The 18519-nt window shown below is 36.1% G+C and overlaps 1 protein-coding gene across 2 annotated transcripts in view; it reads left to right on the top strand.

Moving 5' to 3' along the window:
* The window catches only part of MARCHF6 (membrane associated ring-CH-type finger 6), a 49055-nt gene extending 31971 nt beyond the window's left edge, over nt 1–17084 (top strand). For both annotated transcript variants that reach the window (XM_035552650.1, XM_050708465.1), the window contains exons 17-26: nt 1346–1446; nt 1929–2066; nt 3765–3966; nt 5700–5769; nt 6960–7141; nt 8286–8420; nt 9297–9386; nt 10821–10953; nt 11921–12056; nt 14821–17084. In XM_035552650.1, coding sequence (XP_035408543.1) covers nt 1346–1446; nt 1929–2066; nt 3765–3966; nt 5700–5769; nt 6960–7141; nt 8286–8420; nt 9297–9386; nt 10821–10953; nt 11921–12056; nt 14821–14911 — 1278 coding nt within the window. In that variant the 3' untranslated portion in view covers nt 14912–17084. The remainder of the gene's footprint in view (nt 1–1345; nt 1447–1928; nt 2067–3764; nt 3967–5699; nt 5770–6959; nt 7142–8285; nt 8421–9296; nt 9387–10820; nt 10954–11920; nt 12057–14820) is intronic.
* The last annotated feature ends 1435 nt before the right edge of the window (nt 17085–18519 follow it).

The following is an 18519-nucleotide window of genomic DNA, read 5'->3' as shown; positions in this document are numbered from 1 at the left end:
GTGGCACAAATATTGGCAGGCATCTGCTTGTTCCCAGAGGTCTTAAACATAAGTTCTGTGACTGCGTTGGAACTGGCTGTTACTTGAACTTCAGCTTATGGTTTGCTTAGCTAATTATTTCAAGAACTTTTACTGGCCTCATGCTGGAATATGAGGCTCGTAATGGTGATCATTTACAGGTTGCCATTTCAAAAAACATCAGACCTTCCAAGTTGTTTCTTTCTCAGTGTTTTTAAGGAAGTTTTTGTGTAGAACATGAACTATTAAGTTTCAAGAAGAACGGGATTTGGTTTCTTCCTCGCATATTAAGTATGCAACACTTTTTGTATTTTTATTCTCTAGTGGCATTTTTGTATACTGTGTAAGAATGTATTTAAAATATAATTAATTTTTAATCTGGTTCCTTAAGGAAGTGGAATTTATAAAAGTATATGGTTTCTATACGTCTCCCCCCCCACACACACACTTTGATCTTTCATCTAGTTGAGGAAATAAAAATGGAAACATCTTCTGAGGTTTCTACAAGTTGCTTGAAAACCTAGCTGCTAGGAAAAGAGAGAAATCCAAAATTTATAGTCCTGGTGTTGAAGGGGAAAGAAACTAGAACTGTTCAACGTTATTCTGTCAGTGCATGTTGAGCCAAAATCCTGTTTGGCACTCGAAGGTGTTCAGCACGAAATGCAGTGTATTTGGTCTGCCTGGGATGGAGTTGATTTTCTTCAGGGCAGTTCATGTCCTCCTGCAGTTTGGATTTGTGGCTGAAAGTGTTGAAACAGTTGTTTATGGCTGTGCTTGAACACTGCTTGCACAGAGTCAGGGTTTTCTCTTTCCTTCTCTGTCCTGTTCCCTCATCCTTCCAGCAAGTAAGCTGAGTGTGAGTAGGGGTTTAGGAGGGGAGATAAAGCTGGAACAGTTGACCCACACTGACAAAGGGATGGTATTCCATGCTGTAGGGCATTGTGCTCAGCAATAAAAGCTCAGGGAAAGGAGGAAGAAAGGCAGAGTTCGTGGTTATGGCATTTGTCTTCCTGAGCGTGTGCCCTGCTTTCCAGGAGGTGGCTAAACATGTGCCTGCTGATGGGAAGTGGTGAATGGATTCTTCTTTTTATTTGGCTTGCACATGCAGCCTCTGCTCTCTCTATTACCAGTGGTTATCTCAATCCATGAATCTTCTTTCCCTTCCTTCTGTTTTCTGCCCGTCCAGCAGGAGAGGGGAATGAATGAGCGGCTGGGTGGATGATTGGCAGTTAGCCCAGGCTAACCCACCACTCGCACAAAACAAGTCAGAGAGGTGGGTGTTGGTTGAATCTGCTATTCAAACTAACTGGTTAACTTCTTGTTGCAGATTGTCTTTGGATCAATTGTACTGCTCATGCTCTGGCTTCCTATACGCATTATTAAGTATCTTCTGCCAAACTTTCTTCCATATAATGTTATGCTCTACAGGTATGTATTTCATTTCAGAAAGAAGTTTTCTCAATGTCCATGTAACTAGAAAAAATGCATTTGAGCTCTTTGAGCATTAATGTGACACTGTGGAGTATGTCATTTTTTTTGTTTTTTTTTTTTCAAAATTAATTCAAACTGTTCTAGAAAAGTAAAATGTCAAAGCATGTGGATACACAGTATAATTTGTCAAATAAACAAAAAGCTGCTAAGAAAAATAGCAGGCATTTTGTGATAGCTCCGTAGTGATAACTGTTCACTTTCTGTATTCCTTCAAAACAGGAACTCTGAAACTTTTTCATAGGGAAGTTATTGTTTGTTTTTTCATGTTCATACCTGATTATCAATAAAAGAATGTGTGTAACTGCATTTATTTTTAATGACAAGGTTATTGTTATATTATTGTTAGTATGATTCAGTGTAACAGATTGCTAACAGAATGTTACTTTTGTTTGATTTCCTGCTCTTCCTGTTGTTTCTAGTGATGCTCCAGTAAGTGAACTTTCCCTAGAGCTCCTTTTGCTTCAGGTGGTCCTCCCAGCTTTGCTAGAACAAGGGCACACAAGACAGTGGTTGAAAGGTCTCGTACGAGCATGGACTGTTACTGCTGGATACTTGCTGTAAGTGCAGAAAGCCAAAATCAACTACAAGCCTTGTGTCCAGCTTAGCCTTTTTTTAAAATGAAGGCAGCATGCTTTCAAGAGAAATATTCCGATAAGTAGCTTTAACAGTTGTTTTATAGATAGATATTTGATTTAAAAAACAAACAAACAAAAAATGGTATAGTAATTTCCTATGTAAGTACTTCCTTCTGTGTTGTAGCTCTGGACTAGTCCAGTAATTCTTTGGTACATTATTAGAGCATTTGGTTAGTAAAAAAAATTTATAAAAGTCTGACTAAACAGTTTGTTAACTCTCTGTTAAATGTAAAAATGAGAAATACATGTCAGCAGAGCATTTCTGTCAATGAAGTAAAATTCATGCGCACATCGTACATTTCTTGTTTATGGTACGAGAGGGGGTGAAATAAAGGAAAATGATTTAGAATATTAAGCTGAAGACGCTGATACCTTAAAATTAGGTGTTTTAAACTTAGATATCAATCTCTCAAAGACAATTAAAAGTGTGTCTTGGTAACCCAAGTAAATGGTTGCACAAAATGAGGTTCTTTAATTTTGACTGCAAGCCAGACTTCGTGTACCTGAAGTGATTTTTGAGTTCATGTTGTTTGCCACATTAGTCAAAAAAGAAAAAGTTGATTTTGTTGCTATTTTTTTTAAATTTAACTTCAAAGTAGATTGGCATTCTCTTACCGAGTCTAAGCTGTCTGAGACTCTAAGAAAATGAATGAGAGAGACTTTTAACTCCATTGTAATCCAATGTATTTTTTCAACTTCTCATAAGGACCTGAAACTGTCACCACCCCGTTCTTAGTGTGCATTTTGGAGAGTTATTCTTGGAATGCGTTTTTCAGTGTTTTTATAGTATTTAAACATGATGGAAGAAGAGAAATGCAGATATGATAGAAATGGCTTTGCTCACTCCACTATCACAGTTGCTAAGAACAACTGCAAAATACTTCTTAGCAATTACAGTTGAGCAAAGATTAAAATATTTTACTCGGGTTTTATTAAAAAGCAAGCAGTGTTGTCAAAATACTTCCATTGTCTGGCATTAGAATATCTACATGCATCTCACTGCTATAAAAATTCTGCTACAGCAGAGGAAAGTTAACTTCTAAACATTCAAGATCTATTTGCTAACAAGGTATGCAGGGAATATAAATGGCATGTTTTTTAAATAGATTGACTGGTTCTGGGGTTGATGTTCTGAGAAAGTTGTGAACAGGTTTTGAGTGATTTAGAATCTTCTTGAAAGATTCTAGTGTAAATGTGTCTGTGGCAAAGCAGTATTATCCCTGTACAGTTTAGATTTGAAGACAATTGTTTCCAGTAGAGCTTAGTAACAGTAAAATACAATGTTAGTTGAACTGTCTGCTTACATGAACAGGAATATTGATGCAATTTCCCTTTTATATGCACAACTTTAATACCAGATGATGTTATAAAGCAAACAGAAGAGTGATCTCTGTATTTCCACGGTTCTAACCTATATCCACACTGGCTTTTTTCTTCTAAAGTCTGTGTTTAAGATATGGAGGAGTTTATCAGAAAATGATTTATGTTACGTTTTCAAGATTCTGCCAGTACTCTTGTATAAGTTCTGTACTCATTCTGAGTACATCTTTAGCATCTATGCATCTGTAAGATTTTTCATTCATATCAAACAGAACAAAACTGAAATTTTGGTTGTTGCAGAGACCTCCATTCTTACCTACTTGGTGACCAGGAAGAGAATGAAAACAATGCGAACCAGCAGCCTAACAACCAGCATGCTCGCAATAACAATGCCATTCCAGTTGTGGGGGAAGGTCTTCATGCAGCCCATCAAGCCATACTTCAGCAAGGAGGACCCGTGGGTTTCCAGCCTTATCGTAGGCCTTTAAAATTCCCACTCAGGGTAGGTATATATAACAGATCAAGAGAAGGGAATTTGAGAAATAGCTGTGGATTTTTATTTTTCAAAGATTTGTCCCATATGTTATCAGAAGTCAAGTGTGGGTCACATTTCTTGTACTGTACAGTTTGCAACTTCTTGACTTTTAGACTTATCATTATATTCTCACATGTAGCTTTTTTCAGCTTTGTAACTTCACCTTCAATTTTACTTATAGATGCTACACTTGCTGTTGTGTATTTTATTGAAGTTCATGTCTTATTTTCCTCATGGTTAGTAATGGAGAGAAGTGTAATAAACTCCAGCAAACAGGTACTTCAGGAAGATCTGTAACAAGGCATAGCTTTCAAGAGGGTGTACTTCAGTCTCATAGCTGGAGTGTGTTCTTAACTCCTTTCCTTTGTTATAAAGTGAAATGGAAAACAGAAAAGTGTTAAAGTACTTTAAAGTTCTGAATGCCTGCTATTAGGAAGGAGATGCTACTTGGCAAATACTTAACATTTTAAAACAATATGCAAGTCAAACTAGATAAGTTGTTTTGGTTTTACCAAAACTCCGACTGAGTTAATCAAATGTAAATTTCAGGAGAGCTCATTTACCATGGCTTCACATATACAGCTCAAGGAGAGAAATAGTGGCTGAAGTTAGAGCCACTGTTGGCCTCTGAAGTTTCCTTAAGATGCTTAAACTAAAAGAAATCTCACAACAGTGTACAAAGAAAAGCTTTTTTTTTTTCCTGTAAAACTCAACTAAGTAGAACTGAAAGCAAATCTGAAAGGATTTCAGGACTTAGCAACAATTAAGTTTGTGCATGTTCTAAGTTGGGGCTTTTTTTTTTTTTAATTCCCTCCACTGCTATTTTTACTCTTTGAAATGGCTCTCATAGCGTGAGCTACAACACTGTTGCAGAAAGAACAGTGGGAGGCAGTAACTCAGGGATGAAAGGACTAGGGAAACAGAATGAATTTGCCCCCCACGTAGCAGACACTTCTATACCTGTTTAGTCCTACCAGGAAGTCAAGGCATGCTTTTGACTCCGACCAATTTGATCTAGCATAAATACATCGTTCTTACTGAAAGGAGTGGTCCCAGTCTTATTTCTATGGCAGCTGCTCCTTTCTTCCCTTCTTAATATGCTGATCAGTAAAGTGGTCCAGATGAAAACTGGTGTATACACACAAGGTGTTGCTTAGACACATTTGAAGATTCAGATAAGACTATGATGTTCTTTTTAAAGAAAATATGTTACTTGTAACATTTTGAGTTGGACTGAGTCAAGTTCATCTGAAGTTGCTGGGATGATGGACAGGTTAATTGAATTTAGTTTGGCTGCTAAGGAGGCAATTAGAGTGCAGTCTTATCTGTTGTGACCTGCTCATATAGAACAGCTGTAGTGTGGATGTGCTACTTTCAAGGGGAACAGGTGTGTTAAACCAGAGGCTTGTAAATTCCTCCTTTCTATAAATGCCTTTGTGTGTTTTTTTGTTTTGCTTTGTTTTTGTGGATGCTTCTGGATAAAACATATGGGCTGAAATCGTCACCCCCTTTAAATCATTGCAGAGTATAAGTTTTCAGTAATTTGGGGTGCTGACGTTGAACTGATGATAACTAAGCAGTTACTTATTCAGCTGTCAAAGATTTTTCTGTTTTTCTGGTCTGCTTTCCTATGCCTAACATTTTAAGTTGTTCTTTGCGGACTTCTTTCTTATAAATAGTTTTTCTCTTTCTTCTTTCAGATATTTCTTTTGATTGTTTTCATGTGCATAACATTACTGATTGCTAGTCTTATCTGCCTTACCTTACCAGGTAAGTCTGTTATTGTAAAACTGTGATTAAAAATGCAGACTAATGCTCAATAATAGCAGATGTTTCCAAATCACAGCATAAAGTTAAAAGAAGGAAATACGGAGAAACGATGTCTCATTTTGAAAGGTACATAATAAAATTGTAGTAGCCTAGAATTTGAATGATGGAGTTAGTACCTTTATGTAAATGACAATTCAGTAGAGAAGAGATCAACATTTTCTTTGTTTAGTGTTATTTCTTTTTGTTTTGTTTGTTTTTTAAGGGGAGGGCTCCAAGTGTTGAGGCTCTCTGTAGTAAAATTGTGAGAAAAACAGAATTGATACCCCTTGTGTTTGCTTTGCCATTTAGAGAAGGAAAATAAATAGGCTGTTACCTGGATTCCTACAGTATCTTAATTAAATATTTCTGAAAGTGTTGCCATGACAGGTCACTAGGAGACTTAAGTAATATATGTGCTGCTTCCAAATGTGTATGAAGAAGCAGTTTTAACCAAGTCAAAAGCATTTTGGAATTGTTATAAATAATTTGGAACAAATTAAGACATGTAAATTTGTTGGAATTTTTAAATCTGGCTGCCATAGTACCATGTCACTTTTACCTCCTTTTAATAATGATCCTAAAGTCAATAATATATTGAGGTGTGAATTCTGAATTTTGTAGTGATTTGAATAACATTACACAAAAATAATTCCGTGGTAATATCAGTGAATAGAAACCCTATTTAAAAAATGAAACAGCAAATACGCCTTGCCGTTTCGTTGGAGTGCTTCAGAAACCCGATTAGTAAACCTTAAAAATAAATAATGTGAGGCAGTGAAATAACTTAAACATCATCCATAAGATTTTAGTTCAAGCTTGTGCAGTAATCCATTATTGCCTTTGAAGTTCTGAAGATTACTATTTAGGCTCTGAATAGCACAACATTCAGTGCTTTGTTTTGTGCTAGGTCAGGTGACGTCACTGGGGTAATCAAATTTTAGAAGAAAATATTGTATGTATATATATGACAACATCTACATTATTATTTATGTAGGGCTTTGCACATTTGTGCCTTATGGGTATGGTACCAAAATACTGTTTAATGCTAAAAACTATCCGTGGATTGATAATTAGCAATGAATTTGATAAATATTTTTATAGGCATCCTTCCCTATTATATCAAAAGTACTTAAAAGTGTTTGTGTTTTCAGTATTTGCTGGCCGATGGTTAATGTCATTTTGGACGGGCACCGCCAAAATCCACGAACTGTACACAGCTGCTTGTGGTCTTTATGTCTGCTGGCTAACCATCCGAGCGGTGACCGTGTTGGTAGCCTGGATGCCGCAGGGTCGTAGAGTGATTTTTCAGAAGGTGAAAGAGTGGTCTCTCATGGTGAGTCTTAAGAAATGTTTCTACTGAAGTATGGGGGGGGAGGTGGGGGAAGGTAGATTACAGAATTGTTCAATTTTTCCTTGCCAATTTTGCCTTGTAATGCGTACTACATTTTCCTTTTTTAAGCTCGTGCAGGTTACACTCCCATTGCATAGGCTAACTTTTGGAAATGTTAAGCAGCGTACGTGATTTGCATATATGTTTGTTTATTTAAGTTTGCATTTGTCTGTCTTTGTTCCTGTAAAAGTATGTTGCATATTATCCCATATGTGATGCATCCTCAAATATACTGACGTTTTCACATACACCTGAAAGATTAACTGTTGCTTCATTAGTAACTCAATGTTGTCAAACAAACAAACAAACAAAAAAAAAAACAGTAAAATAACAGATAATAAATATGTCTCTGAAAAGTAACTTGGTGCATGTTTTCAGAAAGATCTTTATAATCTGTCTGATCTTCCAGAGTGGTGTTCAGATTAAGAATTTTAAAGAAAAAATCCTCTTTTATTACCAGGAGTTCCTGTGTAATATAGTTCTTGTGTAATATTCTACTTGTTCCTTAATCTGAACGTCTTAATTAAGTCATACTAGTTTTGGGTCTGATTTTTGGATGACACATGTAAATTAAGAGAATTATAGAATGAAGAAATATGGTATTGTTACTAATTCTTTTGTTTAAGTTAGATATATTCCATTATGGGTGAACTTTTAAGATTTGGTTTTAACTGGAGAAAAATCTGTAGTTTTGGAAAGATTCTTCTAAATGCTTGGAAAACGTGTACATTCTTCTACATTCTTGTAAATGTGTTGGAAAAGTACAATGTAATAATGCCATTGGATGGTATTCCTTACTGATAAGAGTAAAATGCAAGTCTGTGGTTTAAAACTATATGGATAACAATAGGTACAGTCATGTCTTTTTTTGGAGGGGGCTTAGAATAGGACCCAGTCCTGAAAACTTTTATTGCAGATCTGTTTATGTTTATAATTACTTTTATGGGTGTGTATGTATATGTGAATTAGAAGTCTGTAGTGTTTTTTCTCCAGCCTTATCTGGTTTTGTAGTTCAGGTTGCGTTTTAAAAATTAAAAAAACAAAAAATCACGACAAACATACTAACTGCATGTGTTGGATGTTTTAGATAATGAAGACGTTAATAGTGGCTATACTGCTAGCAGGTGTGGTTCCACTTTTGCTTGGTCTTCTGTTTGAACTGGTCATTGTTGCACCTTTGAGAGTTCCTTTGGATCAAACACCTCTCTTCTATCCTTGGCAGGTCAGTTGCTCTCATTCTTCTGCTGCTATTGATCCATTTCTTTACTTAAGATTAAGGGTTACCCGAGTTCTTGTTTCACATTGTTTCAGTGCTTCAGTGTATTTCCCATGAATACGTTTCCAGGCAGCAGAGAGAAGATAGTCAATCTGGATGCAAGGATTACTTTAACCAGACAGATAGGTCTAGTAATTTAAGTATGAGAAGATGAATTTTATGAGATGACTTCAGAGGGTCTTTGCATTTCAGTGATCAGACAGACACCAAGTTACATACGCAAGTTAGTATAGCTATGTTTATATATGCACAGATGCACCTATTCTGTCTGATCTTTTTGGAATGCCTTCTACCTGTAGTTAATGCAGGAAGAGGTTCGGTTGCTTTTTTTTTTTTTGAACACAGAATTTTAATTCAGTGATGGTGTGCAGTATGAATGAAACTGAGGGGAGACCTCATCAATGTGTATAAATATCTGAGGGGAGGGTGTCAAGAGGATGGAGCCGGTCTCTTTTCAGTTGTGCCCAGCGAACAAAATTCATAATTTATTTCTAGGTAAATGTTACCAATGTTAATTAGTTTGTACCAAAATGTTAGTCTGTTGCTGTAAGTGTAACGCTTTAATTTTCTAGTTGCTAGTAGAAGCTGACTTTCCCAGTTCAAGGGAGTTGAGTATTTTATAGATGTTAAGTGAGGGTGAGTGTCCTGTCTTTCTTAGGAGATGGCAAAAGATGATGCCTCTTTCAAACAAATTCCTCTGTAAATAGAAAGTAAATATTTTTTTCATTTCCAAGTAATATTAAGAAGTTACTCTAAAACCTTTCAGTCATCAAGCTATTAAAAAAGTTGTTAACGCTAACTAATCCATTTTAATGAAATTAGGACTGGGCTCTTGGAGTTCTGCATGCCAAAATAATCGCAGCCATAACTCTGATGGGTCCTCAGTGGTGGCTGAAAACTGTTATTGAACAGGTAAGAAAAAAATGTCCATGTGAATTACCTGTAGAGTATGTTTTGACAGATGTTTTTTTGAATGTGTGAGTCAAAAAATTAAAATTACTGTTTTAGTAATTTGAATAATTGAGTAAAACTCAAGTAGTCATGTAGAATTCATTTAAATTGCATATCCAAGTCCATTATGGTACACTTAAGAATAAAAAAAAACCTCAGAAATTGAAAATAAAGAAAATGCTGTGTATAGATATATGCAGTTTATCAGGTTTTTGTTAAAGTGAGAAACATAATTCTTTCCTCAGATGAATTCACGTGTTCATATAGGGGATATACATAATGTTCACCGCTCAAGAACAAAATCTCTGCTGTCACTGGAGCTATAAAGATTCCCTCATGCATACACAAAGATCTGAAAGATAGTGTTGCCTTTCCCCTTTAATTAAGTTGGTGTGAGCAGTTCTGAATTGCACAGCTTGTTGCTTTATTTGGTGCAAGTATTTTTTTCCTTGAGTGTAACCTAAGTTCTACACTTATCTCAACAACGTATCTCACTTGTTTGTCGGAAAATAACTTTTCAACCCCATTACATCAAATGTAATGGCCATGGTGCAAGTCTTGACCTCTATACAAAAGGTTCCTGTCTTCATTAGATCTAGCCCAGAGTCCCAGTTGTTGAACCATTTACTGATCATTTTAGGTGCCACACTGTAGAAATGTAGTCTTAGTTCTGTGAGTACCTCTTGCTGCATGGCACAGCTCCTTCCATTTCAAATGCTCTTCCTGGGCCTGTTTCTTATACATGTGCTCTTCTGAGCCATCCTTAGAAATGGTTACGCCCAAGCTGTGGGACAGAGGCCCTTGTCTAGCTCTGTGTGGTAGCTGTTTGAAATTGTTTCCTGTGATTAGTCTAGTCATGTTCAGACATTAGCTCTTAGCCATAATTATAGAAACCCAGAAATCGTGGAGACCCTGTCTTCGCATGCAGAGGCTCTGGTCTGCCCAACTGAGTACATACATCCAAGAATATTTTAGAACCTCTTATTTTTCAGCCTCTGTTGCCAAATTTAATAGGTTTGCTCTACTAGCAGCCACAGGATCTTTCAGAACAGTTAACAGCACAAAGCAATCCCAGGTCACAAACAAAATCACCATTTCACAGCTCTGTTTAATGATCTTTTTTTGGCTAGTCTTTTACACTGCTGCAACGAAATCCCAGCACTATTTCAGATTAAGTTATTCCCCAGGGAACTATTCAAATGATTTCCTGAGACACTCATGATGTAGATTCGCATGTTTATTTTTCTTTTTTTTCAACTCTGACTGTCATGGTTTTCTCCACGTTGGGAATATCGTTTGCATCTCATGAGGAGAGTTGTGTAAAACCTTGCTACTGTAAGCACAAGGTGTGGCTGTCTTGACTGATCCATTCTATTTCTATCTTGTTCTTCTTAGGTATATGCAAATGGGATTCGTAACATTGATTTACAATTCATAATCTGTAAACTGGCAGCACCCGCAATCTCTGTTCTGTTACTTTCCCTGTGTGTACCGTACATCATAGCTTCTGGGGTTGTACCTTTATTAGGTATGTATACATCTTGAATACCTGATTATCTTTTGATGCTTTAGGGCAAGGTAAACATATCTGTGGAAATAAAACATCAAGCTCTAGGTTATTTAAACAAACAAAAAGACAACACTATTCTAGCAGCAAATGTAAATGCTTAAGGATTTCTGTCATCTTATGTCTGGTGGCTTTGTTTGTTTGTTTGTTTGAGGAATTTAATATGTTATTCTGACTGGCTTCCTAACATGCAGAATACATCAAAAGTATGGGATTGAATATCTAACAGCAGAAATGTAGGTATCTAGCTGGCTTGGGAAAGGGATGTTTTATTAGTTTCTTTGAACAGTCAACCTTTAATATTATTCTTTCTTTAAGAGCTATAACTGAGCCGAGGACATCTTTTCTGACTTGTCACATTTTGAAGGAAGCTCAGAAAAGTGAAAGTACCAGTTTTGGTTTGAGATTGTCATTCAGTATTAAGGTGTTTCCTTTTTTTTAAAATGTAAACATGGATTTTTTTTTCAGACTTCCTTATCCCCTCATACTTGAATGAAATAAGTTTTATTAGAAGCAGGATGTGCTTTTTCATCAACAGGCTTTTTTTTTTTTTGCTGGTTAGTTTTGATGATAACAGGATATTCAAGAAGTCCTATTTTACTCTTCAGTCTCTGATTTGAATGCATACTTTTAGAGTGTCAACTTTTTGTTGATACAAGGTACACAAAAGTCAGTAAGCAAGGAAAGCTGGTAGGCACCACTGTTTGCTGGGGGTTTTCACTGTATTAATGGAGAGCTGTCAGCTTTAATGCTTATGATGACCAGCATAGACACTTGTCAGGTTGGCTATCAGGGATATGTGGATGTTATTTCACTGCCCTACCACTGAAGTTACAGTACAACAAAAGACTGAATCAGCTACAGAAGCAGGAATACATGTTACCTTCAGCAATGTCAGATTACATGAGGGTTGTATTTTCTTTTGTAGGAGTTACTGCTGAAATGCAAAACCTAGTTCAGCGTCGAATTTATCCTTTTCTGCTCATGGTGGTGGTTTTGATGGGAATCCTCTCCTTCCAAGTCCGCCAGTTCAAGCGCCTTTATGAACATATTAAAAATGACAAGTGAGTATATAGTATGTTTTTGTTAGGGGCTTTTAATTTATCCACTTTAATGATAACAACCGTAGATTGAATGTAGAGTCTTAAGGCTAAAAGGGGTTTTAAGAAGCTTTTTAGACAAGTGACTTTCTGAAGCAGACTTAGACTAAACTGTTCTTGGCAAGTGTTCCACCTGTTCTTCAGGCAGACAAGCAGAGGAACAAACTCTCGTTATAAATGGAAGACACTCCCCTATGTCTAACTTGAAGGTTTTTTTTACCCCATATGATGCTGGTTGCTTGTCTGTCTCTTCTCTAAGCCTTGAAGGGCAAGTGAGTGTAAAAACTTATTATGTGTTTGGAAGTAAAATCTTTCATCCTGCTGCTTATAAAACCATTTCTTCAACATTTTCTGCATAATGTTTTTTCTTATTCTTTCTAATTGTTAGTCCAATTAACCTGTTAAAGTTCAGGTGAATGGATTGTTTGTCTTTATCAAATCTTGCACACTTTTCTGATGATTTTACTAATTATTACTCTGCATTACTTAGATGCATGATAAAAATACTTATTTTCCCATTGTTTTTCTGGTTAGCCTGAATAGTTTCTAAGCTTTTATTGTTATCCTTACTACCCATGTTCAAAATGCTTGTTGTTCTTCAATCATTTAAAAACATGCCCTTTCTTCTTGAAGCTGACCAGTAATGCATCAGATGTTACAAAGGATCTGTTCCAAAGCATATTTGGAATAAGTATAATTTAGTTTTTTAGATTTGAGTGCAACTAACTGGTCAAAATATTCTTTATTTTTTTTCTGTTCTAGGCAATTCCATTTTTAAGTTCTTATCCTACTCCATTCTATGTTTCTGCGTTACATTTTTTATGCATCTTATCTTAACATTTTTCTGAAGTTGAAATCAACAAGAAATTAAATGTCCCATTTTTTTTCAGCAGGCATGTTGCTTGCTCAATTTCAACAGTTAAGTACTAGAACTTTTATTTCCATCATGTTTCTCATACTTACAAGTATGAGTGAGTACACGTACTTCATAGGACCTTTTCTTAAAACGTTTTATATCCCTTTCTGAGTAGTGCAGTGTGCAGTTCCACTGCTTTGGGGGTTATTTGGGAAAATTAGTTTTGAACCCCAGAAACTAGCTTTCTTAGTTTTGTCTTGTTTTGTATAAAAAAGGAATAAACGTGTTACATGTTCATGTCCGGAGTTGCCATAGAACAGATTTGCTTTCCACTGTCTACAAAAGGAGTCAAATCTAAAATGCACTTCTTTGAACCGTAAATGTTCTGAAGATACTGATATGTTAAAAGTGTTTGGTGTAAATGTACAATTAATAAAATCTATAAATATTAAGAGAGTTTTTACTAAAATTAAACTCTAAGCTGCTCAATATATATTTTAGTACCTTTAATTTTATCAGGTATTTTAAATCTTTGTTCCCAACATGCCTTTACTTGTGTGTGTGTGTATATATATATATATTTATTTTTTTTTTTTACAAATGTGTTCTCAGCTAAATGTTGATATCTTTTAGGCAGAATGCATATTGAATTGCAACTTGCATTAATATTGAGAATTGCTTTCTTGCAGCCTACAAACCTGTGGAAATATCTAAGTGTAAATTACTTCGATATTAAATGAACTTATCAAAGAAAGTATTGTAGCCACCCTTGTAGACAAGAAGGTTGTGTAACATAAGTTAATGATCTGATTATGATTACAGTAAGCCAAGCATACATAGTCATGCTAACCAGTAGAGGTTTATAGCCTAGAAATATGCTTAATTACATCTTTTACATAACAAATTTAAAAAGAATATACAAATTTTGTGACGTTCTCAAATGTGCAAACAGTATGTTGTGGTTTGATTATGGTTAAGTGGGAAAAGGAGCAGTGGTGAAAGTTTCTAAAGGAAATAGTAAGTTTCAGTTGGAGAATTCATGGGAGCATATGGTTCTTTTACACGTAGAACCAGCAGACAAGTAGGAAGCACAGAAAAGAATTTAGATGGCAAAAAGTAGATGTGTAAAATGATATAGAGGAGGTAAGGAATAAAGTGAAAGATAAAATCTGCTAAGCTGATGAGGCAATGTGATGTTGTAACAGAATTTAAATAAAGTAATCATACAGCCCTTAGGCCTGACCCTGACATGAAGTAGCATGAAAATATTTTCCCTCCCTTTAAGAAGGATTGAGCTTTGGTAAAAGCTCTTCGTTTATGATACTTTTTTTTTTTCCAACAAAGGTTTTTTTTAATTGGATGTATGAGCTGAGCCTCGTGTACTCACATGATGCATGTTCTGCATTGTGGCAGATTCTTTACTGGAGTTAGAACCTCATTAACACTCGTTTGGTTTTGTGTTGTTGTTACAGATGTTTTGTTCATTTGGGTGAACACTGCAAAAGTGTTCATAAAAGTATCATCTAGCAAAAGGGACTGGCTTTACAAATAATACTAAACACACTCCTTTTGTGTATATTTCATATCTTATTTGAGTTGTATATTTCTGAATTGTATGACTCCCAAAGTTAAGGCTGTAAACACAACCCCATAATAGCTATATGTTCCATTGTGAAATACCTAAAAGTTGAGGGAAAAAACGATGAAAATATGGAGATTGTTGAAGGCAATTGTTGGGGTGGGGAGTCATGTATAGGATAACTTTTACTGACATGAGAAAGCTCCTTCTGCAACAAAGGAGATAGAGTGGATTTATGGTACAGAATTGTAGTAACTTCTGTTAAATTATTGCTGTTTTTATTATAATTTCAGATATCTTGTTGGGCAACGACTTGTGAATTATGAACGAAAGTCTGGTAAACAAGGCACATCAACAACTCCACCTCAGTCTTCGCAAGAATAGATGGTCATATTAAACATCTTGACCTTCCCTTTGCCTTCACATGTCCTTTTTTCATAGACTTTTCTTCAGTTTTTGGATATCTCTCCAAATAATACTCTCAGCAGTGTTTCGGCTTCTGTTTGTAGCATCCAGATAGCAGTTAAGGCACTGTTCCTTATCTGTGTGTTCTGGTGTTATCAATACTGTCTGAGGTCTGTATATGTGTAAATAGAAGTATCCTGACACCCTAAAACCTTGGATTAAAAAGAATGTGCATTGTACATCTTTAAAAAGAAAAAAGGTATATTAATTTATTAAATCTAGTTGTCACTTTATTTTGGACTGTTGTTCTGTTGACAAACAATGTGCCACAAAGCAATAGTGCAAAGAGGCAAGATGTTTTTATAAAATTTGGAGCTTACTTTATGGTGTTCATAACAGTTCTTATTGTAGTAAGATCGTATGATTTTTCATGGATGGAAAGGCCACACAGAGAATATCAGAAGTAAATAACTGTGTTACAGTCAGCAGTGAAGTGGCTATGGTGAGAACATAATGAACTATGTCTCTTGCTGTCAAGTCTTTTTTTTATTATTTTGTATAACACCAAAGCTGTTGTACATTTTCTATTGCCTGATTGTTTTTCATGTGTCTGAGTTTGTAATATTGTACAGTTACTGTTAAATCAAGAAAAGATGTCCTTTTCTGAGAATTCAGATGTACTTGTTGAGGCTCAGCTGGGTTTTCGGTTTGTTTGGGGGTTTTCTGGGGCTTTGAGAATCAGGATTTCCTGAATTGAAGCAGTAAGTAAAAATTTACTAAAGCTAGGTGATGGAAGCATTTAAAGGTACCAAGAAAAATTAGATAGGTTTACCACTTACCAGTAGTAGAATTTTTCAAGACCTCAAGAGAAGGGATGAACCATATCTGATGCGTTTGCACAGAAACAAAGAGCATAGTATAAGCAACATTCTGACCTGGTCTTTAATTAAAGAGTTTGAAATCTTTTTTTTTTTCCTCCTTTCCTGTGAGTTACCTAAGTTGCAAATTACAGTGTGAATTTTGTATTATACAGTTACATTTTAAAAAATATATATTCTTTCAGAATTGGTCAGCATGATTTTTTTATGGGAGTAACCCTAAGGAAGTCATGCATCACATACCATTGATTGCCTCTGGGGCAGGGGAATATATGTTATTATATATGCTATTAAACAGGCAAAGAAAAGTTAGGTTTCTTTGCAAGGACACAAACAAGAGCCACCAAAACAAGTTTGTGTTATTTCTATATAGAGATAGAGTTCTTTTGCAGTAATTTTTAATGTAGATGTTTTGAAGAAAATACATACCAGTATCACAAGGCTTTAAGTACCATCAAATCTAATGCTAAGGTTGCAATACTTTTCTTAGATGAAATGGGGAATTACAAGTATCCATTGCAGTAATCGGAAAATCGATGGAACAATTAAATTTGCTACTTGGTACGTTGTCCTTCAGTATTCTGCACTTAACTGTATGTGTATCTAATTAATACTTGAGAATCTGGCAGGTGCTTGGAGTGTGTCATCTCCTTTTATTAACGTTGCATCTCTGATCTGATGTTTTCTGCGCTAATTTGGTCCAGGCTCTGATGGTGGTAGTGCATTTCCTGGTGTGTGACTGTCACGTTGTAAGGCAGTGAGCACAGCAGCCAAATGCATCAGAACCTGGTGTCAGGAGGATTGGGCTGTCACGGTCATAAGGACAGAAACTGCTACTTTACAGAATTACTATTTTCCTGAAAGTTTTGAACCCATAAATACTAGCTTTTGGAGTGATTCGTTAGGATTTTTTCCAGTGAAATGAAGTCATAGAAAAATAGCCAAAATATTTCTCTCTAATTCACCTTTGCTGCCCAGAGGCTAAATTGAGTATTTACCCCCAAATATTTTTGATGTGCATAAATGTTGCATTTGAATATTTAGTGGCGTACGTTGTGGGACAAGTATTTTTCACAAGATTGCATTCACTGGTAACATGACATTCTTATTTATGCCAGAATTCTGTCCTTGACAAATCTTTTGTAAACAGTTCCAAACTGATCTTAATCACTCAAATATTGCCAGCACTACTGTGCATCATGCAGAATTTTCAGTTCTTGTAACATTGTGTTTTTATCCAAACTGGTCTTAACATTAAAATTTATTAAGAAAAAGCCTTTGTGCTGTTCCTTCTTACTGTTAATTTTACAAGTCATGACACGAGAAATAATAACTCGGTCCAGTCTTGTAATGGGAACTGTAGCTATTTTATGGTGGTTTACATTATTTGTACTTGCTCTTTGTTAATGAGAGCTGGTTTCAAATGAAACTGTTGTTTGCTTTTGCACTACATTACAGATCATGGGTGGAGTGAAATTTCTGAAACTGTCCATTGTAAGATTCCAAAGAAAAATCTCACCTGTCTCCTTACATTAAGCGTGTTTTGGGGAAGAGGGCTGTATAGAACAAGAGCTAAATGGCATAACTTTTTTTTATTGCTTTAAATTTTAATAGTTTGCCTTACTGTGCTGTGTACTCTTCTGGGATAGAAACTTGATAGTAAGCATGCAAGTGAACTGGCTGTTGCTAGGACAGCTGACAAGCTCTGTAGCAGTGGCTTCCATCTGTGCTAGAGTGATACAGCGTGCAGTGGTTTTACATTACTCTTCAAGTGGGAGAGAAACTGTGCGATTTCATCACAATTTGTGCTCACCTTGGGTCTCGAAGGGAGGGGCTGGAGATGTGTACTGGCTTAACTGTATCCCCTTTGTGGTGCTGAGTGTCTAATGCTGTTGGTAGATCTACAAGCCTTTATCTGCTATTTGTCAGATGGCTTTGTAGCCATCTTCTACATAATGAAGAAGTTAATTGCAGCATGGCTTTGACTGTTTTTACACAGAATATTTTATATTGATTAAAAACAGTAAAAACTCTGCATCTTTTCTCTGACTACCCCTTCTCCGCTGGGTAAAGCTTAAGTTACTTGTTTACATTTCTGCGGGCCCTCTGGAACGTGTAACTATTTTCTGTCGGCTACTTCCTCAGCGAGATGCAGGCTCCAACAGTGATTGCAGCACTTGCATCATTTTTCAGTTGAGCGCATTCGTCCCTTGCTTCCCCCTGTGTGTGAGGAAAAGTCTTCATAAAAATGTTCACAGCAGCCCTGTTACTCTTCAGAGAATTCGGGGGGGGGGGGCCAAAAAAAAAAAAACACCACTACCTACAAAACACAACTGACAGTGGCTTCTTGATTCCACTGCCCAGCAGGCTGACCAGTATTGCTGCCTTGTACTTCACTGTCTGTCTGTCTGTTTGTATCTAGGTTGTAAATTCTTCGTGACAGGGTCAGTGTTCGTGCGTTTGCCTTGTGAATAGGCACTGTATCATCCGAGCAATGACAGGGGTTCTTCGCAGAATTTGTAATAAAAACATTAAGCAGGGAATTGAGCCTTGATAATACAGTAAAGTTTAGGATGTGTTCAGAAGCAGATAAATTTATTTTTACAGTGTCAAGGTAAGTTAGAGCTCTCTTTTCCTATGATATCTCGGTTATTAATTAGAGTAACTGGAACTGAAGAATTGCAAAGTTACAACAATTGTATTAAGTCT

The sequence above is a fragment of the Cygnus atratus genome, chromosome 2, assembly GCF_013377495.2.
Source record: "Cygnus atratus isolate AKBS03 ecotype Queensland, Australia chromosome 2, CAtr_DNAZoo_HiC_assembly, whole genome shotgun sequence".
Taxonomy (NCBI): domain Eukaryota; kingdom Metazoa; phylum Chordata; class Aves; order Anseriformes; family Anatidae; genus Cygnus; species Cygnus atratus.
Note: the sequence above shows the minus strand (reverse complement) of the source record. Positions and strands in the feature narration are given on the sequence as shown.